We start from the raw sequence: 22,579 nt of genomic DNA on the forward strand, positions 1-22,579 counted from the left end.
TTAGTCCGGACTGCTTACTGCATGGCTAACTGCTCTAACTAGCTAACTGCGGCTCCAATTAGCATGCACGAGATATCCTCAGTTGATAATACTGTTTTGTTCTTTTCATTTAAACCATCACATCCAACAGTCAGAGCAAGAGTCAGAATGAAGAGCAGAGGAGGATGAAGCAGAAGGAGCCGGCTGACTGTCTGCAGAGGAGTAAGAGCATTTTAACAGATTTCATTATGGAGAGATGAAAAGGAGGCAACATGTCAGAGATTTATGTTTCCAAACCCCTGAATGTGCTCCCAACTGAGAGTGAAGGAATAACTACATTGCCACACTTATATGTTCAGATTCTCTGATTTCCAGTAGGATTCACTCACTGATTTTATTTTGTTTTTTGTTTATTCAGGAACTGTGTTTGAATGGTGCCAAGCTGAACTCAAGTCCAATCTGAAGGAGAAGTTCCAATGTGTGTTTGAGGGGATCGCTAAAGTAGGAAACCCAACCCTTCTGAATCAGATCTACACAGAGCTCTACATCACAGAGGGAGGGACTGCAGAGGTCAATAAAGAACATGAGGTCAGACAGATTCAAACAGCATCCAGGAAACCAAACAGACCCGAAACAACAATCAGATGTAAAGACATCTTCAAAGCCTCACCTGGAAGAAATAAACCAATCAGAACAGTAATGACAAAGGGAGTGGCTGGCATTGGGAAAACAGTCTTAACACAGAAGTTCACTCTAGACTGGGCTGAAGACAAAGCCAACCAGAACATACAGTTCACATTTCCATTCACTTTCAGAGAGCTGAATATGTTGAAAAATAAAAAGTTCAGCTTGGTGGAACTTGTTCATCACTTCTTCACTGAAACCAATGAAATCTGCAGGTTTGAAGAGTTCCAGGTTGTGTTCATCATTGACGGTCTGGATGAGTGTCGACTTCCTCTGGACTTCCACAACACTGAGATCATGACTGATGTTAGAGAGTCTACCTCAGTAGATGTGCTGCTGACAAACCTCATAAAGGGGGAACTGCTTCCCTCTGCTCGCCTCTGGATAACCACACGACCTGCAGCAGCCAATCAGATCCCTCCTGAGTGTGTTGACATGGTGACAGAGGTCAGAGGGTTCACTGACCCACAGAAGGAGGAGTACTTCAGGAAGAGATTCAGAGACGAGGAGCAGGCAAGCAGAATCATCTCCCACATCAAGACATCACGAAGCCTCCACATCATGTGCCACATCCCAGTCTTCTGCTGGATCACTGCTACAGTTCTGGAGGATGTGTTGAAGACCAGAGAGGGTGGAGAGCTGCCCAAGACCCTGACTCAAATGTATATCGACTTCCTGGTGGTTCAGGCCAAAGTGAAAAACATCAAGTATGATGGAGGAGCTGAGATGGATCCACACTGGACACCAGAGAGCAGGAAGATGATTGAGTCTCTAGGAAAACTGGCTTTTGATCAGCTGCAGAAAGGAAACCTGATCTTCTATGAATCAGACCTGACAGAGTGTGGCATCGATATCAGAGCAGCCTCAGTGTACTCAGGAGTGTTCACACAGATCTTTAAAGAGGAGATTGGACTGTACCAGGACAAGGTGTTCTGCTTCGTCCATCTGAGTGTTCAGGAGTTTCTGGCTGCTCTTCATGTTCATCTGACATTCTTCAACTCTGGATTCAATCTGGCAGAAGAACAGACAACATACTGGTGTGAAACATTCAGATCAACACATTTCTATAAGAGTGTTTTGGACGAGGCCTTGCAGAGTCCAAACGGACACCTGGACCTGTTCCTCCGCTTCCTCCTGGGTCTTTCACTGGAGACCAATCAGAAACATTTGCAAGGCTTGTTTACACAAGTGGGAAGTTATTCATATACCAATCAGGAAACAGTCCAGTACATCAAGATGAAGATCAGTGCGAATCTGTCTCCAGAGAAAAACATCAATCTGTTCCACTGTCTGAATGAACTGAATGATTGTTCTCTCGAAGAGGAGATCCAGCAATCCTTAAACTCAGGACGTCTCTCCACAGATAAACTGTCTCCTGCTCAGTGGTCAGCTCTGGGCTTCGTCTTACTGTCATCAGAAAAAGATCTGGACGTGTTTGACCTGAAGAAATACTGTGCTTCAGACGAGGCTCTTCTGGCGCTGCTACCTGTTGTCAGAGCATCCAACAAAGCTCTGTATGTGCACGCAAAGATATCCAGATTAAAGTTTACTATAAATTAAGAAAATCTAAAATTCTATTAATCTGTTGTCTCTAATCATTTTCTTCTACAATACTTCTTCCTCTTCAGGCTAAGAGGCTGTAAACTCTCAAAGACAAGCTGTGAAGCTCTGTCTTCAGTTCTTAGCTCCCAGTCGTGTAGTCTGAGAGAGCTGGACCTAAGTTACAACAACCTGCAGGATTCAGGAGTGAAGCCACTGTCTATTGGACTGAAGAGTACAAACTGTACACTGGCGAGACTCTGGTCAGGCTGGAGATTGTTGTAGAAGTTAACCCAGCAAGCTTTTATTTACTTTTTAGATTTGATATGTGGCTTGACTGATTCAAATTATTTTCTAGGCTAAGTGACTGTAACCTCTCAGAGAGAAGCTGTGAAGCTCTGTCTTCAGTTCTCGGCTCCCAGTCGTCTAGTCTGAGAGAGCTGGACCTGACTAACAACGACCTGAAGGATTCAGGAGTGAAGCTGCTGTGTATTGGACTGGAGACCACACACTGCAGACTGGAGACTCTCAGGTCAGAGTTAATATGTTCGTAAAGAGCCATCTGAAACATTAAATATTGAGGCTTTATAGTGTTTTGTGTGACCCTGCATTAATTGCAGTAGCAGTATTGTAGTGACGCAATTAGCTAGGAGCTTGTTCCCAGTATTATAACAATAGTATAACTTGAAATGGATATTTAAAGACACTCCGACATTCAGCAGCAAACTGCCCAATGTACTGGAGGTCACAAATGACCTGAGCCATCAGAACCATATTATCCACAAAAGAGCAGGTATAATCCTGAGGCCATCAAAATGGACACTTTGCACACAGCTGTCTCTTTATATTCTGTTTCTGTTTATTTTCCCCCATTTTGAGGCTGTGTTTGTGAAAGCATGAACATATGGACTACGTGGTTGTGTGTGTGTCTGCAGACTGTCAGGCTGTCTGATCACAGAAAAAGGTTGTGCATTTCTGGCCTCAGCTCTGATCATCAACCCCTCACATCTGAGAGAGCTGGACCTCACCTACAACCATCCAGGAGACTCAGGAGTGAAGCTGCTGGAAGCTAGACTGAAGGATCCACACTGTAAACTGGAGACCCTCAGGTATGGACAGACTGGACACTCTCTGGTATGGACAGACAGCAGCTCTCACATCGTTTCTCTGTCCCTCTGACTGAGGAACATCATGTTTAATGTGGATATAAGTGAATGTGTTTGAAGTTGAGTGTGTTTCTTCCTCCAGGTTGGAGCATGGCGGACCACAGAGAATGAAAGGTTTTCCAAGCAGATGTGAGTATGTTTTAAGTTTTATTCATGAGAACAAAGCTTTTTTTTCTGTCCACAAGCATCCTTATTCAGAGCGCTCCGCCTTTTTTGTGCGACCGCTTCGAACGATTCAAGTTGAAAATCTCTCAACTTTTCATAAAGGTGCTGCTGGCGCCACCAACAGTTTTTTAGGCAATCAGTCATATTTTGCATCGGTCAGGGCTCATCACTTGTTGCCCTGGTGCTTTACATTGTTGTCATACAGACCTTTTCTTGAGGACTACATTCTCTCACCTGTACAACGTTGGCAGGCACAGTTGCGCTTGTGTGCAGGAACATCACAGATCTGTATAATGCCAAAGATAAGCTGTTTGGTTGGGATTTTCAGTGGCTGTCTGAGGCAAATGTTCAAATAAAGGGTACACTCAAACAGATATATATTTTTAGGTGTGTCTTCCTTTAGGTTGCCAGAGTCCCTCTTGCCGTTTAGCAGTACAATGCATCACTTTAAGTCACTGCTAAACTGCAAAAAAGGTGCTGTGGGCTGTGATCCGATGATCTCATTGTGAAGTGTACTCATTAACCTTTCCACAAACAGGGAGGGGGGAAGACAACTCATTCTCATCAGACCCAGTGTTCACAGGTTTAATACAGAAAAACTGAATGCAGATTTTCTGCTTTGTTGCATCACATTATCACATCACACTGGTGGAAAATGGCTTTAAGCCTCTCCTGATCAAAATTTTAAGAACAGTTGAAAAATTGCAAGAATTTACATTTTGCACTGTTGGATCTTAAAAAGGTTCTAAGTAGAGTTTCAAAATGCAAAAAGAAGAAATAGGAGTGACACAAAAAAAAATTTGAGTAAGCAATTTATTGAAAACAACAATTAAACTGAAATAGGCTGTTCATCAGCTGATCAAAAGTTTAAGACCACAGCCTTTAAAAGCCAAAATCTGTGCAAAAATGTGGATTCAATGTCATTTTCTGTCAGTCATTTACACTGTCATGACCTCCTGATGGCAAAAGCCAAAAAGCTTTCTCTCGTTGAATGTGGTCAGATTGTTGAGCTGCATTAGCAAGGCCTCTCGCAACGCGCCATCGCTGCTGAGGTTGGACGCAGTAAGACAGTCATTTTGAATTTCTTAAAAGATCCTGAGGGTTATGGAACAAAAAAGTCAAGTGGTAGACCCAAAAAAATTTCCCCGGAGGATCCGATTGGCTGTCCTTCAAGACACCGGACGATCCTCGTCCCAAATTAAGGCCGTTATTAGTGCCAACTGCAGCCCAATAACCATCAGACAGCATCTGCGAGAGAAAGGCTTTAAGAACAAAACACGTCTTCAAAGGCCTCGTCTCCTTCAACGCCACAAAATTGTCCATTTGGACTTTGCAAGAGAGCACCAAACATGGGACATTGAAAGGTGGAAAAAAGTTTTATTCTCTGATGAGAAAAAATGTAACCTTGATGGTCCTGATGGCTTCCAACGTTACTGGCATGACAAGGAGATCCTACTTGAGATGTTTTCTATGCGGCACAGTAGAGGGGCACATGATCTGGGGTGCTTTTTCCTTCAATGGAACAATGGAGCTTCAGGTTGTGCAGGGGCGTCAAACGGCGGCTGGCTATGTGGAGATGTTGCAGAGGGCATCCCTCATGACTGAGGGCCCTCGTCTGTGTGGTAACGACTGGGTTTTTCAACAGGACAACGCTGCAGCTCACAATGCCCACCTGACAAAGGACTCCAGAGGAATAACGTCACTCTTTTGGACCATCCTGTGTTTTCCCCTGATCTAAATCCAACTTAGAACATTTGGGGATGGATGGCAAGGGAAGTTTACAAAAATGGACATCAGTTCCAGACAGTGGATGCCCTCCGTGAAGCCATCTTCACCACTTAGAGCAACGTTCCCACTAGCCTCCTGGAAACACTCGCATCAAGCATGCCGAAACAAATTCTTGCAGTGATCAACAAGAACGGTGGAGCTGCTCATTACTGAGTCCTTTTTTGAAACTTTTGTTTCCAATTTAGAGGGGTTTTGGGTTTTTTTTGAGCTATGGTCTTAAACTTTTGATCAGCTGATGAACAGCCTATTTCAGTTTAATTGTTGTTTTCAATAAATTGCTTACTCAATTTTCTTTTGTGTCACTCCCATTTCTTCTTTTTGCATTTTGAAACACTACTTAGAACCTTTTTAAGATCCAACAGTGCAAAATGTAAATTCTTGCAATTTTTCAACTCGTCTTAAAATGTTGGACCTGAGGCCTGTACTGCGAAGCCAGTTTAGTGGGTTAGCGAGGTATGTTGAGTCTAAAGCCAGGCTTCCCTGAACTACAAAGGTGGCTCTCTTTTAACCCGGCTAGATCACCATGGTAACTTATGCTTAGTTGGGACCAGGTTATGTTCAGAGTTTCAGCTTAAAATCGGCTATGAAAGCGCCGCTGTTTCACTGTGTAACTCATTCGGAGATGGCGTCACCATTCATTGAGAACCCGGTGGACCTGGGTGCAAGAATAATTCTGGCAGCACTACGACGTGAGCGGCTTCTTCTAGATCGCGCTGATCCGCTGGCATTTCCTGATGAAATTCCCTATGAGCGATATAGATTTTCAGCCGAGGGAATACGGTACATTTGCTCATTTATTGAGCCGAGTGTCAGGAATGCCACTCGAAGAAGCTGTGCGCTCACTGTCGGGCAAACTGTTTATGTAGCCCTTTGTGTTTTTTGCCACGGGAACCTCCTTACATTCAGTTGGTGATGCAGAAAATCTGAGCAAGAACACACACTGACAAAATGATGGGCAGCTTGGCTACATACCACTCTGAATGATGTGTTTGTATTTGGCTCTAACTTGCTGCCATGTCCGACTGCTGCTTCCACATCTTAATAAAATGCAATATGAAATATTAATTATCCAACCTAGTATTTATTTGTCACAGATAATGAGTAAAGTTAATGATTTCTTTGATGTGGCCATGAATAAACTGATGAACTGATCAATGTTTCACCCGTTGTAGGGCAGCGTACGCCCAAACACAAATCTTACAGGCTGGAGCTATTTTCACTGTCAGAAAGCTCTTTATTGTCATTGTACAGGGACAGTAGCTGCATCTGCTTGTTCATCCCGACACAGTAATACAAAAAACACTGAACATTTATAGCCTACGCACACTCAGCCTCGCTTTCAATAAAACACACACACGCATTCTATAACTGAGATCAGTAAAATGTGAAAACAATATCGACATCATTCAAAAATGAAAAAAGATAGTTGTTGCTTCAGTGTATTTATTTTTTAAATGGATGAGGGTTAATATGTAAAAGTTGCACAATGTTGAGCTTTCAGAAATTAAAACACTAAGGGCTTAATATAATATTGATCATAATATTAATCATTGTTAACTTACACATTTACACGGTCAGCAGTTTTCTGCCAGCAGCCCTCCCTCGCTCTGTTGGCGGTGACAGCATTACTTTCTGCCGTGATGGTTTCTTTGACTTCTTCATTGTCCTGCATAATAAGAATCTGCTCATCTTGAGTAAAATATGTGGCCCGGGATCGATCCATTTTCACACGGAAGTAGAATAATATGACGTCAAACGCCCCCTTTTATGTGAACGAGCAGAGCACAAAGCAGAGAACCGGACTTGACAAAGTAAGTTGATAACCACCGTCGCAGTACCGTTTAACTCTGATTGGGGACTCTGGGCTTTGTTGAGCTGCATCATGAGCACAAAGCCTGGCTATGTTGAGCCCCCTGCGCAGTACAGGCCTCTGGAGTGTACATGAATCACCTGCTCCAGCAGTTGAGCTGCCACCTCTTAACTCTATGCTTTTGATGAACATGTAAGAAAAACTATATGGTATAAATACATCTGCAAAATAAAGTTGTAATTAAATGAACGGTGATAACCTGCAGCTGTTCTGTGTTCCCTCCATCAGATGCCTGTGAACTGGAAGTGGACACAAACAAAATGGACAGTAAACTCAAACTGTCTGATGACAACAAGAAGGTGGAGTATGTGAGGGAGGATCATCCAGGCGGATTCAACGAGTCTCATCTGCTGTGTACTAATGGTGTGACTGGTCGCTGTTACTGGGAGGTGCCCTGGTTTGAAGGAGTTGATGTGTCAGTGGGTTACAGGGGGGAGAACGGTCAGACCTGGAGTCTGTGTTGCTCTGAATATGGTAAATACTCTGTCAGGGATAATATTGGGATAACATCCATCCCCTTCAGCCACACCAGCCTGCCCTTCCCCTTCTCCAGCACAACTGTCATGCTCCTCCGCCTCGTCTTCTTCATCCTCCTCATCTTCTATGTCTATATCTTCCTTGTGTGCTTTCTCCTCTGTTCCCTAGACATTGCTACCTTGTTCCTCCTACCCCTCTCCCCCGTCTTCTTCCTGGTCCTCTTTTTACTCCTCTACCACTCTCTCTTTTTCAAGGTAGGTGTGTATGTGGACTGGCCTGCTGGCACTGTGTCCTTCTACCAACTCCACTTTAACACAGTGATCCACATCCACAACTTCAACACCACATTCACTGAACCCCTTTATCCAAAGTTCAGCTCCCACTCACTTTTTTCCTTAGTGTCTCTAAAACGCATTTTATTTGGCTGAAATCAAAGTTCCCTGTTCACCGTCAATCTGCACAGTCATGTGTCTGATTCTGACTTTGTTGATCAACATTTTATGATATATTTCTTGAAACAATCTTGAAGAGTTTCTAACATTTCTAAATGCTTTTAATAAACTCAGTGAATCAGAGCGTATCTCTGCCTCCCCCTACTGGTCGTTTCATCAAAAAGCAAACAAACACAAACAGGTGAAAAGTTTTTATTTCACAAACTGAAGCTGCTCAGAGAGACGAGGTGACATGAAGTGTTCATATGGAAGTAAAAACAAAAAGGCTCTAATACTGTAGGAAGACCTGCGGTTTATTAAAAACACCCAGTGGCCTTCTGGGAAACCGAGTCCAGACAGTCGAGGCTTCAGTCGTCTCCTCCACACAGACTGAGCAGAGCCTTCTGGTAATCTCCTTTAGTGTGCTCCTGAAAAACATGAACACATTGTCAGGATCATTAAAGTTAACATGTTGAATTAAAATGCTTACTATGTAGAAATGTCAAAAAACATTGTTGTATCATGACTAATCTGTTCATTTGTAGGAAACATTTTTTTTAGTGCAGCTGTTTGACTTTTATGTCTGAAATTTGAAAGGAAATTGTCATTTTGTGAGATTTGGCGCCCCCCAGAGTTTCACTGTGGTAAAAAGAAATCACAGGTCTGTAACAGTTTGTCAGATATAACGTAGGTGTTGACTACAAACACAACTCACACATCATAACAGTGTTATGTGTTGAAAACTTGTATGTTGAAGTCAACGTGTTTGTAATGATCTAAAACTTGTTTTTTTAGGATTCTGAATTTTTCTCAAAGTTACAAATTCTGAGTAAAAGTCAGGAATAATAATAAATTAAATCACAACTTTAAGGCTGAAGATATAATTGCTTTCTAATAACACATTCACTGAGACTCCCCTGAACTTAGTTGTCACATACTTGTCTTTATCTGTCTGTAGGTGTCACTGGAGGATACCTCCATTTAGATAAGATAACGGAGATAACGGAGGCTCCTGTTATCTTGTCGTCTGCTGCTGACATAATCACTGACCCCTGACTCATCCTCATACGATACACTGCTCCTACCCTTCATGTGCGTATTGCATCTTGTGAATCGTTGATTTCTGAGGACACGAACAACTGATGCACTAAATGGATGTCGTATGAGGCAGCTGTCAATCATACGTGAATGTTTTGTTAAACACAAAAATATCTTAAGTCTGACATCATGTGAAGGAAATTCTCAAATGTCCCTTTATTATTTTGATGTTGTTTTTGCATATGAACCTTAAAGTGTAGGATGAAAACTCGTGTCTGTGGGCCTCCTGCATGGCTTCTGTCTTGTGACAGTTATATGGTTGCAGAGCATATATGATACAGAGGGCTGTAAAAAAACATATATCATAACTCAGTTAAGCTTAAATTCATCCTGGGAATATGTTCTGACAGTGGTTGATCTATGACACATGAACTATGAAATGTATGTGAATGTTAAATCTATATTAATCTGTGGTGGATGTGGAGATAGTGAGAATGTTATTTTAACTGAGCTCACATGGAACCTTGTGCCTGCTACAATGGTGTGTATTGTTTTCTACTGTTATAAAGGATGAGGAGAGACGGCTTCTCATCACTCATCATCTGTGTGCTGCTGATGTTTGACTTTTACTTGCAGCAATAAAGAACTTCTAGAAAAGTGTTTATTTGTTTGAGTTCATTTAGGAAACGAAATACAAACACAAATGTTTCTGTGTGATTATTTCCCACGGTGTCTGTACTGAACATCTCTCTGGTGTGTTCAGTGACCATGTCTTGTTGGGAGATTACAGTAAGTCTGTCTATCACACACACACACACACACACACATACACACACACACACACACACACACACACACACATACACACACACACACAGACACACACAGACAGACTGGTACTCACAGCGATGGTCTGGTACAGGGATCTTTTGTGCTGCCTCTTGAACTCTGTTCTGATCTTCATCAGGTCGACTTCACAGCGAGAAACGATGATCCTGGTCACCACCTTCTCCTTCGCTCCTTTACTCTGCAGAGGCACAGAAAAACAAGATGGAGGACAACAAACAGACGTCAGAGGAGACGGACTGACAGCACACGGTGTGTACAATGTTAATACTGCTGAATAACTAGAAGCAGAAAATACAAAATAACTTTTAAAACTACTAAAATCTTACTTCAGTAAAGGTACAAAAGTGTTTGCATTTAAATATGCTTCATGTGCCAAAAGCACAATCACTCATTATGTAAAATGGCCATTTACATGATAATATTATCATTTCATTGTAATTTTTAAGTAAATGTAATTATTTACTTCCACCACTGGACAAACTGTGACACGTACCTTCATGGCTTCACTGAGTCTGTTGGCAAAGTACAGCTGCCTGTTTTCAAAGCACTCGACTGTGAAGAGAAGACAGACGGAGAGTTTATTAACTTCCTGATGTCTTCACCAACTGTCCTGTCATCATCGAGGACAAATCCACTGATGATCAGACTGCTCACTCATCACAGTGGAATAGTCCTTTAAAAACCTGTGATGTGGCGTTTCGTACCCAGCGTGAGGAAAGACTTCTCCAGATCTCCCTTCACCTCCTTCCTGATGCTCTCCTTCATGTCGTATGGACTGTAGCTCTTATACCGCTCAAACACTGACAGCACAAACACAAACACGTTAGAAGATCCAGCATGTCAAATTAAATCAGAGCCAGAGTTCTGTTAGACAAACAGAGAGAAGTTACCACTTAATGAACTGTCACACAGTCTGCCCCACCCAAACCAAACTGGGATTATCATACACAGATGTGTCAGAAAACAACAATTTAAATAATGTTGCCTCTGAACTTAAACAAGGTTATAAAAACAAAATGCCATTATACATATAGTATTTAGTAATGCATGTAAAAAGACTTGGACGTGTGTTTGCATTTAGATTTTTCTTTTTAAATTGAGTTAAATGTGTATTGATATTGAGTAAAAACAAATTATTGTGTTGGAAATTGGTGTTGTATTCACTGAAAGCAAAATGTTGAACATAGAATAACTGGATATAAAAAAGTGTAATACTAAAAATAAACAATAAATTGCATGTAAATAATGTCGCCTCTGGACTTATATATTATATATATAAAAGTTGGAAATGGATAAAAGAAATTATTTGGGCATTGAAAAATAAAAATATCAGCATTTAGTGAAAAAGACACGCACTTAAGAAAATATTCACATTGTTTATAAGAAAAACATATTGAACATCAACAAAAACTTAGTTTCTTAAGAGAAAAAATATTTCACTGGACTTATTAAATCGAGTTGAACATATAAAACATTTTGGTATTGAGCACAAACAAATGCTGATATTGTAAATGAAAAACGCTGTTATCTAAAGTTAAAAAAAAACCTTGTCATTGATACAAAAATGTATGAAAGTATGAAAAGAGTTTGAAAAATTAAAAAAAAACGGTTGCCATTGAATGCATGTAGTGTTATTACTGGACAATAATAATAAAAACATTTGCACTGGATATAAAAAAACACTGAGTCATACTGAACGTAGAGGATAGAGCATACTGGTACTGAACATAAACAATGTTGATATTGAATATTGAAAACTCAGCACTGATTGGTTGTCTGGTGATGAGGTGTAACGTGACCCTGTATGTGAGGACGTTAGCCGTGTCAGAGTTGTAGGTGCAGTTCACCTTTCTGCAGGTGGGGGACGCTCCGCTTCGCCATGATGGAGATCCAGGTCCCAACGTCGGTTCCCTTCCTCTTCACTCCAGCTTCATACAGACACTGAGAGGTTCACACATGACAAAATGTATTGATTCTTCGTGAGATAACATTTATTGATGACTGAGTTTGAAAGAAATCCAACAGCACAGAAACGTTTATCTTTTAGAAATCACAGTCTTAAAGAACTTGTAGTAAATATCTGGATGTTTGGACTCACTCTGGCGTCCTCGTCGATCTTCTCATAGTCGACCACATTAGAGGGTTCATCTCTCTTTGTCTGTGGATCGATTAATATATTCATGTCAGGGTTAAAAATGTAAATTCTTCAAATGAGTTATTAATGATTGAGTCATTTTTGGTATGAACTCAGTGACACAAATACAATATATAAATCTGTTCTTATCAAGGAATTTTACCTAAAAATATTTTACAGGCTGAAACATTAAGATGAGGGTCAAAAGTGTCATGACCTCCACAATACAGAAGAAAAACAGAGCATTTACTGTTTATAAGATAATGTATTAAATCCTTATAAACATTTTTTTTTAATCTGGTTAAGGCTAACTGCATTTCGTAGTCTCTTTACTTGTACTGTGCACAATGACAATAAAGCTGAATCTAATATAATTAATCCCAATTAATTCTGTAATTTCAAATATAACAAACCATAAAAAAATGGCAAAAAAACATTATCACAACAGTTGCCAATACATGAAGATAAATCAGTTAGCATCAAAGCTAGGCTACCTGAAACAGAGCCAGCAGCAGTTTGGCGAAGTCTCCTGATGTGTCTCCTGCTATGTCTTTCTCCAACTCCTTCTTAAACACTTCAGAGAGAAATAAAAGATGTTAACACAAAGAAACAGCTGTCAGGTTATTAAATCTAATGGAGCTAATGTTACCCTATTATGCTAACTAGCTAGTTGATACTACATATCAAATGTCAGCTAGCTAACATGCTACAAACATGTTAGAATTTTTGAAGCGGTGCTCTTGTCTGTTTACACAATGACTGCTAACTTTAAATATTAGCATGCTAACTCTAGTGCTATTGTTTTTCAATCAGGATTTAAATTATGTGATTTTTATTGCAATATTAAAGATACCAGAATCATTTACTGGTCAAATTACTAAAAGGAACATCTGGTTTTGGTTAATCGAGTACAGACTGTGTTTGATACGAAACTTAAAATATTGTGGTGATGTTACGTCTTGTACATAAGATATGTATGGAATCTAAATCTATCTAAACTTACTTTCTTTGTAAACCCTCTTGATCTCCACCAGTTCTTCGTTGTTTCTGGAGCAGACAATCTCGATGAGCGCCTCCTCGTCTGTTCCCAAACCCTGTAAACACAAAGACCGTCAGAGCCACCACAAAGTAGGTACATCACCTCCCATAAATCTCAGCCAGACCTTCGTTATACACCTGGCAGTCTTTCTAACGATGTGATGACTTCACCAGAAGTGTAGAAGGCGTTCTACATCAATGTGTGTATCTTAGTGGTATAAAAATATTCAGATCCTTTACTTCCAAAAAAATACCAACATGTAGAAATGCTCCAGTACAGGTTACTGAAATGTAGTTAAAATATCAGGTGTTCTGGTCATAAAAAATAAAAATGTACGTAAAATTATAAATCTTTACGATAAATATCTTTGAGAGCAATATTAATTACATATCTTGCAATGACTTCCCAGCAGCAAAAACATACTGCAAGTGTGTCTCCTGTGCACATTTACAAGACGCAGCAGCTTCCACAGTCGAGATTCATTTAGTGAAATCATATGGAGTAAAGCAGCTGTCCTCCTGATAAATCCTGAGCTCCATCAGAGCTGTCTAAAATATTTATTACTGCAACGTTGTTTTACTCTTAAGCTCCAGAAATGTTTTGTGGACTACAAAAGTTTGTACAAGACGCCAGACACATCTCTAGCCCTTTTTAGATGGAAAAGGCGGCACATTTGCTCCAAGGTAAGGGACGGCAATGTGCCGGCCTGTCTTTCTAAAACCGAGGCGTAATATTCCTCCTTCTCCAAAAAGCCGCCTCTGATGTAGGCGTAAACATGTGACGTGACGTGAAGCTCGAAGTTGGGCTGTGAACGGTGAAAACAAATTTGTCTTCAAAATAAGAGCTTTACATTGCACCCCATTGGAGTTTAGAACTGGGTTCTTAGCGGGGTGCTTTTAATTTGAAAGTAGCGACCGGTCTTAGCTTGCCGACACAACAACAAGCTAACACAACCAAACAGCTACAGAGAGCGAGGAGACGCTGCATCTCCTGGATCTCAGCAGCTGTCCAGTTGTTCATCTTAATGTCCGCGGATGAAGTGATGGACTGACTGCTGTGATCAGCTGTTTCCTGGTTTTAAAACTCCCCGGCTGTGGGTCGCACAACAGTGCAGGTCATCCACACCTCCGCCCACCTCACGCAGAGGCCGGCACATTTCCGCCTCGTTTTTAGATAGCAGGCGAGGCGGAAATAAGTGTTCCCTCCGAGGTGGAAAATCGGCGGACCGAAACAGACCCCCAATTTGCCGCCCTCTGTCTAAAACCACGGACCGAGCCGCCAAAAGCACGGGCAACTTGGCGGCTTGGTGCTCTGTCTAAAAACGGCTACTGTAACACACACCCCTCAGAATTGTACTTAATTACAGAATATGTACTTGGTTACATTCGACCACGGTGGACTCTGACCTTTATGGAGGCTTTGAGTTCGGAGGCATCGTACTGAGCGGTGCTCTTCATCAGACCCAACATCAGAGCCTCCAGAGAGCCGGACAGCGCCGCCTTCAGGGCTGTGACCAGGTCCTGAGGAGGAACACAATCCGTTCATCAAGGGCTCAAACATTTAAAATGTCTTGATAACAATCAGATGGCAGTGTGACAGATTGTACTGTAGTTACATCTTCTCAGTGAAATGATCTGTGAACATCAGAGTCTATTAGGAGAAACATTTCGAACCTTCTTGGCGAGTCGTTCATACTCGAAGGCGATCTGTCTCCGCTGCTCGTAGCTGCGTCGTGTCAGGATGTCGATGATGGTCTGTTCGTCTACACCTGAAGGATTTAACGAACGTTTAATGAGATTTATATGAGGCCAGACAAGTTTAATTCAGATGTTTGAACCTCTTTAAATCTGCTGGAGTGTTTGTCTTTCCATTTAAACCACCAATAAGACAGGTGCACCATAGCACGCTGTGACATCACTGTAGGGGGCGTGGTCAGGAGGCAGTAGAGTGGAACTGTAATACAGCTCAAAGAAACACTGAACACTCTGCTCATACTGAAATGATTTGACTGTTTGAATTATTTCAGACACTGCATGAGAATGTTTTGTTTTTATATCATATTATTTATGTTGTCGTCACATCAGTGATTGTTTCTGTATTTTTCAGCCTTCAACGTCTTATTTTTCACTGGATGGGGTTAAATTTGTCCTGAACATCCAAAAAACCTAAAGATCATTTACAGTCATTACATCATCAGATAATCTGTAATTCACTTGTGACTTTTCTCTGGCTGTGGTGTCACATGCAGTTTATTTCATCTGTAGATATTATAACTGTGCTGACTTTAAGCTTTTCTATCTGTCTGATACCTGTTGAGCCTGTTTTTCACTGGATTCTAGAAATGTTGAAGTCACAGCTTGTAATGATTTGGTTGGTTGCAGACAACATGATGTCATCTTGTTCACTGTGGACAAAATATTAATCTGACTTCCTTCCCTAATACACAGATTCTGTAATAATTTAAAACTTGTGTAAACTTTCAGCCACAGCTGTTTAAATGAACGTTTATGATCTTCAGGGTTTCTGTGATGTTCAGGACACATTTCAACTCAAAAATAAGAAGCTGGTGTGGCTGAACATACAAACAATCACTGACATGATTAACTGTAGATCAAAGAGTATTTGGAGTTCAGCTGTAGGCCTTTGTAAGGTCTCAAGGATATAATTAAAGCTTCGATGTAATTTCTTTCCAGAAAATCAACAACATGAACTGTGTAGCGTTTTCTGGGTGAGTTGAGTTATGAAATACCGTCATGTGAAGAAACTCCAAATATACTGTGCAGTGTTTCAGCCCATCATGACATCTACTGTAACTGTCGATCAGATTCTGTTTCAGCTCCTGACTTTAGTTTCCGTCATGAAAACAGATCAAATCAAAGCTCTTTTGTTTTACATAATATGACTAAACTCTCCCAGCTGTTCATGTGGAAAAGAGAAAAACAGCAGCTTCACTTCTTCATTCGTCTGTTCATGTTTAACCTCCTCATGTTGAACTGTTTCATCATCAGCAGCTGTCTCTGTCTCTTTGTTTCAGCCTTTTTAAAAAGGTCAGAAAACCTTCAGTCTGCTGCAGGAAGTGTGAACACAGACACTGTACAGTCTGTCTCACAGGTTCAATCCCCTCACTGCTGCACAGTCTGGGATTAAGTTACAACTCCAGATGAATTCCTAAAACTTTAGTCAGCTTCCAATCTGAGCAGAAAACACGTTAGTATGTTTTGAACAGCTCACAGTGGACTGAAGCCAGACAGTAATCTGATATCTGACTGTGACGGATGAAATCAGACTTCTGGCTCCTTCATAGAAAAGAGAAACAACATTAAACTGAGGGGAGAGTTCAGCGTGCTCCCTCTGGAGGTTCATATCCATCCTACAGTAAAGTGTTTTAATTCATGTCCAGTGATCCAGACTGTGTGATCTCAGTAAACCTTCATTGGAGGGACACCCACTGTGATATGTGGAAACTTCCAGCAGGTGGCAGGCTGAGCGCTCACCTTTAGTTTTGATGGCCGTCTCGATCCTGGCAGCGTCTTTGTTCGGGTCGAAGTCATGCACCGGCACCACGGTGGGGAATGCGGGCTCCTCCTCCTACAGAGGACAGAAGGAGAAGTGTTACCTCACAGTCTGCTGCTAATCATATATACGGTGGCCTCTGTGGAACAAAACACATGTACAAAATCTAAAGCACTGATAAGAAGATGATGAAATCTGCAAATATTACAATCAAACGGTTTTCAGATTAGTCTCAGTTGAGTACTGAACCTTTAATTAATACTCTAGTTACTCTTAATGTCTGTCAGCAGGTCATATTCAGACTTAAACAGTGTGCTGAAGATGGATAGAGGAGAGAAGCTGCTCTGTAGTCTGGTGGTACAGCACTGAGACGCTTCTTTATCATTTATCCACAGCAAGTTGCAGATGGGAGGACTTGAGCCGGGCACTAAACAGGAAGTTAGCCGGCTCGGTTGACAGAACTCTCTAGTGCACACATCTGCAGGCCACACAACAGGGAAGATCCAGAGGTTGAGTCCTCTAAGACGCAGGTACTGAATTTAAACTGTTATTTTAACTCATGTTTCCGTAAACCTAACCAAGTAGTTTGGGTGCCTTTATTTTGAAAGTGTAATTAGCCATGAAAAATGTGTCATCCGAATGTTCGGACATGATCTGTTTCTTCATTGTTCAGAATGTCTGAATGGATTATTGATCAGCCGGGTCGTCTTCAGTATCAGATGAACTCTGTGTGGAGAACAGAACCACACCTGTACCTGCTTTATTACCGCAGTAAAACCCTGCAGAGCGCCGACACTGTGGATCCTCTCACACAGTAATATAATCTGAAGAAGATTAAAACGAGAGCAGCGTCCACAGACGTCCGAATCAGGATGTTGGAGGTCGATTAATTTAATACTGACATAATTATCACAGCATCATCATCCTGAGAAAGAGTCGTTGTCTGTCTCCTGTTTCCTGTGATGTCAGCAGGTGACTCACCCCTCCGTAGGACAGCGTCAGTTGGCCCAGAAACTCAGACACCAGCGCCATGTTGAGTCGACCTGCAGACAGACAGACGGACGTTTGTGATTCATTAAAGGAAGTCAGATGTCGACAGTGACAACAGTTACTGATCCAATCAGCGCTGCAACTTGCTGTCTCTTCGTCACTCAAATATATCCAGTTTGATTTAAACTAAGATGAAGAAAAGCAGCAAAATTTCACATTTGAGAACCTCAAACGAGCAAGTGTTTGCTGGTGTGCTCTCTAGACATTTTCGATTAACAAAATGCAATTGCAGGATTCACAGATAAACTGATCTGAAAAGACGTTATTTACACCCTTAATATGCAGTCGAGCTCGCGCACCCACATCAGGTGGGGTGCATACTAACACTGTTAGCTCAGCAGCTACAGAGAAGACTTCATCTTAATAAACCGTTTGAATGACGACTATTCAAACCAATGCTGAGTTTCTGTAGACAGCAGACGAGCTGTACGGAGACATCTGATGTTTCTTTGGTTGTTTCTATTTTAAATCAATGTTCTGTGGACTACAACACTTCACCTGACTTTATATCATCAGGAGGAGGAGAGGAGGACTTTATATCATCAGGAGGAGAGGAGGACTTTATATCATCAGGAGGAGGAGAGGAGGACTTTATATCATCAGGAGGAGAGGAGGACTTTATATCATCAGGAGGAGAGGAGGACTGGGTTTATATTTTTAAGGTGAACTGTTCCTTTAAAACTTCCTCATCTTCCTCCTCCTCCTCCTCCTCCTCCTCCTTCATTCACTTCCTCCCTTTTCACATGAACTCAAAATAGAGCAAACAAACATCTGTTAATGTTTAGAGCTGCAGAAAGGTGTGTTTGATTTATTGCCTGTGTCGTGCCAGAGGGAGCGTCTGCAGGAGAGGCTGCAGATAAGGAGAATTGATAACAAGGCAAACAGATCTGAAGAGGTCTGGAGCCTGTTACATAACACACACACACACACACACACACACACACACACACACACACACACACACACACACACAGAGAGAGTTAAGTAGTTTCTGGCCCATGAACTGTGAAGTTCTTGTGATTTTAATCCATCTTAGAAGAACTTTAGAACCTTTGACCCTCTTACAAAATATCAACAGGAAGTGTGTGAGGGTCAGCGTTTCATCACCTAGCAACAGCTGACACAAACACTTCAGAAGCTGAGGTTCTGTCCGACAGGCAGAATTGTTCTGGTGTTGGTTGGTTCAGAGGGGAGGAGCACACACGGAACCAGAAACACTGATGATCCCGGCATCTATCACAGTACGATGTTCAGTAACAACGATGAAAACGTCTGCTGTTTCCCTCAGCACTCATTCCCTCATCACAGATTTTCAAATTAAAATCCCAGCATCTTTGCTCAACACATTATTTTGAAGGTTTAGGGGAACATTAAGCTTCGGGTCATTTGTGTTGTCCAAATATACAACTGCATGATTTAATTCCACAGTATTGTGAGTCACAAGCAGCAACAAATTACTTCTCACTGAATCATCTCCCTGCAGCTCCGTCCAGCAGGCTTCAAAATAAAAGTCTTCAGCCGAGAAACTAATCTATGATAACTAATTATAGATTATTTTTTTTCTGATTCCTGCGTGTTTATGATTTGATTTGCCGACTCAGCATCGCGGACAGGAATGGACAGAACTCGAAGAGAGCGCTTAAACTATAGTGAACAGCCTAACTGCTAACTGCTGCTCAGTATACTCTTTGGCTGTAGCGACTAGCTGCTAGACTAGCTGCTGTTAGCAAGTAGCTTAGCTGTGAATATATGGCCTCTGAGTGAACAGGTGTGGACAGCAGACTGGGACTGAACTCACTACAGAGGTGATTTACAGCGGATCTGACCAGCACTGTGACTCTGGGGACAGACGACACATCAGGAGAGGACAGAGAGAGTCTGACATCATCAGCGTGTAGAGACAGAATATTCTCACGTGTTACTGTGAACTGAGGACTGAATTGGACCGAACCAGAGGAGACTGGAGACAAACCAGAACTGTTCTGGTGAGTCAAAATATTTCCTTTCTTCACATTTATGAGTTTATGTTGTTGATTTTTAGACTCAGTATTGAACTGAAGCTGCAGGCTGTCAGACTGTCACCTCTGAGAGACAGAGGCTGTGAGGAGCTAGCTGCTAGCATGCTAACTGCAGTAGACACTGTGACATCATCACTGTTGTTTCTGATTGATTGATTGATGTTTTAAGGTTAAATTCTGGTCTCATCTGATCTCTAATATCTTTTCTCAGGACTCCAGATGAAGAAATGAATTTCTGCAGAGTCTCATGAACTCTGAACATGATAACGAGCTCAGTGCTTCATCACCTCCGTCAGTAAGTGGCACCATCATGATACTGTAGTAATTACAGAGAGCGGAGCGACTTCAACCGGCCACACCCGTCAGTCTCACGGTGAGATTTAGCTTTTAACAGACTCTGATTGACTTGGTTGACAGATGATTCTTGCAGTTAAAGTACTAAAAATAACCACCTCACAGTGTTTTAGGTGCCGGGCTGATCATTCAGTCCTGTTTCCTCTCAGCTGAAATCTGAACAAACAAACTGCAGCAGGTGAGAAATTCATGTTGTCTTACCTTCAGAGCAGCAGCAGCAGTGAGGCAGCGAGCAGCAGCAGCTCCGTTATGATCCAGGACAGGACAGGGTGTGGTGAATAAATACCCTCTCACACACAGCCACACACAGAGACACACTCACACACACACACACACACACACACACACACACTCACACACACACAGCCACACACAGAGACACACACACACACACACACTCACACACACACACACACACACACACACACACACACACACACACTCACACACACACACACACACACACACACACTGGATGACTCAGTGGTCGAGACTTTTACACATCACACTGAACACATGGACATAAATTCCTCACTGAGGCTCGGATTGGCTCGCCTGGTCAGAGTCGATACTGGCTTCTGATTGGCTGGCAGGTGTCCATTAGAGAAGTGTACACGGACATCTGAAACAGTTTAAGCACCTTCGCTAAATTAATGTGTGATAAACTGTCCGTTTCCATAGCAACAGTGCAGATACTTCACACGGCGCTGATAACGACTCTCGAGGACTCCAAGAAACTTTCAGCCGTGATTAAAACTGAAGGAACGTCTCGGCTGATAAAAAACTTGTAAATCTGTTGCTTAGAAACATCTGCAGCTCCGTCCAATAAACACCAGTAACCTCTGTAAACAGGAAGTCACTGTAGCTTCACACACTCGCATAACTTCACAGAATCTTACAGTCCAGAAGACAAATATTGTGTTCATGACTCTGATTTCTGTTGCACACAGAAACCTGTTACTGTGTTGTAAAAGTACCATAAAGTCAAACTTGAGTAAAAGTTAAAAGATATTGTCGCCCATATGGATCTTAAAGTAACGGTCCAGTGTGTGATATGTAGCACAGATGGAAGAAAATATTTATAAGCATGTTTTAATATATAATAACCTATAAGAATCATTGTGTTGAGACGTTTATGTCTACACAGGGAGCAGGCCACCGTCCACAGACAACGCCATGTTGCACCGCCATGTTTCTACAGTAGCCCAGAATGGACAAACCTGGCACCAGTGAGGACCTGTCATGCTTTTCAAATTTAGTGAGTGGCCACCAGAAATGTACCGGTTGGAAGAAAAAGAAGAAGAAGACGACAACGTTGTTGACGCTAACAAAAAGAAGATGACGATTAAGAAGAAGACAGCAGCGAATACAACAAAGAAGAAGAAGATGAAGAAGATGAAGACAAAGAAGACAATGATGAGATCTGGTGGTTACGTAGCGTTAGCAGGATGTAGCAGTGAGACAGATGAACTGAGGAGAAGTCTGCTCATCGCCTGGTTAATAAATCCTGTGAATATTTTTCACATTGCTCCATAATTTCTTTTGATGGTCAGAATTAGTTTGTTGTCCCTGAGGGGCCACCGTAGCCTCTGGAGCTTCTCATATGTCTTCAGAAGGGGAGGGGTGAGCGCTAGTTGGCGCTAAATACTCCAAATACTACACACTGGACCTTTGAGGACAATACTCGAGTAAATGTACTTAGTTACATTTGTCACTGCGGCCTTGATGGTGTAATGAAAGTAATGTCGGTGTCACCAGCTTTGATCACCCCCCCCCCCCCCCCCCTTTGTGATGTTACTTCCTGCAGTGATTCACCTGAAGCCGTGGTTGTAAAGGTGGGTGGGTCCTCTGTCTTCCACCTCACCGCTCCCACTTTATCACACTGTAGGTGAATATTAACAGAAGTCAGTGAAGCTGGTCCCGTCCACCATCCTCACCTGTGCACACCTACAGGTAGAGGAACATCTTCTGTCTGTTGGTGTGAAGCTGAGACAGAAAACGTTGGACTGAATCAGTCAGCAGAAGAGAAACTGTAGATGAACTTCAGGTCAGATCTTTGGATCAAAACAGGAAGTCGGCGCCGTGACAATCAGATCAGCTGCTGGAAATCGTTCAACACACTCCTGACAGAGTCTCAGAGACTCACAGAGGATCAGAGAATCAGCCAGACGAGTTCATCAGAGACAGAGAGATGTAGATCTGGAGAGTTTGTGCAGACAGGGAGAAATATTAAGCTCTCTGTCCACATCAACAGGTTTAATGTCACTCCAGCTACACACGTTCACTCAGACTCCACTACAGAGCAGGTACATGATGTAGTTATTAGGAAATAAAATGTATAAGAAATAATAATAATACAACAGTGTGCAGAAAAAGAATATTGTACAGCAGAGATCAGGTGCATGTGAATATGTCTGTCTCTACATGTTTGTACATGAATGATAAGACAACAAGGAGTGTAGTTGTGCAGAGACAATAAGTGTAA

General features: G+C 41.9%; 2 protein-coding genes across 2 annotated transcripts; one reads left to right on the forward strand and one right to left on the reverse strand.

Annotated features, from left to right (window-relative positions):
* The first annotated feature begins 118 nt into the window (after positions 1-118).
* Positions 119-9,799, forward strand: LOC115580884 (NLR family CARD domain-containing protein 3-like). The gene is made up of 7 exons (XM_030415609.1): positions 119-201; positions 398-2,177; positions 2,292-2,465; positions 2,561-2,734; positions 3,138-3,311; positions 3,451-3,497; positions 7,420-9,799. The coding sequence occupies exons 1-7, from the start codon at positions 165-167 to the stop codon at positions 8,094-8,096; spliced, it is 3,063 nt and encodes a 1,020-aa protein (XP_030271469.1). The 5' UTR covers positions 119-164; the 3' UTR covers positions 8,097-9,799.
* Positions 8,297-20,414, reverse strand: LOC115580885 (annexin A2-like). The gene is made up of 13 exons (XM_030415610.1): positions 20,296-20,414; positions 17,654-17,715; positions 16,654-16,747; positions 14,833-14,927; positions 14,566-14,679; positions 13,124-13,214; positions 12,615-12,694; positions 12,085-12,144; positions 11,834-11,927; positions 10,691-10,786; positions 10,480-10,538; positions 10,042-10,164; positions 8,297-8,527 (listed from the first exon to the last, which is right to left on the reverse strand). The coding sequence occupies exons 2-13, from the start codon at positions 17,702-17,704 to the stop codon at positions 8,468-8,470; spliced, it is 1,017 nt and encodes a 338-aa protein (XP_030271470.1). The 5' UTR covers positions 17,705-17,715; positions 20,296-20,414; the 3' UTR covers positions 8,297-8,467.
* Positions 20,415-22,579: the final 2,165 nt, after the last annotated feature.

The sequence above is a fragment of the Sparus aurata genome, chromosome 4 (genome assembly GCF_900880675.1).
Source record: "Sparus aurata chromosome 4, fSpaAur1.1, whole genome shotgun sequence".
In the NCBI taxonomy this organism is placed as follows: Eukaryota; Metazoa; Chordata; class Actinopteri; order Spariformes; family Sparidae; genus Sparus; species Sparus aurata.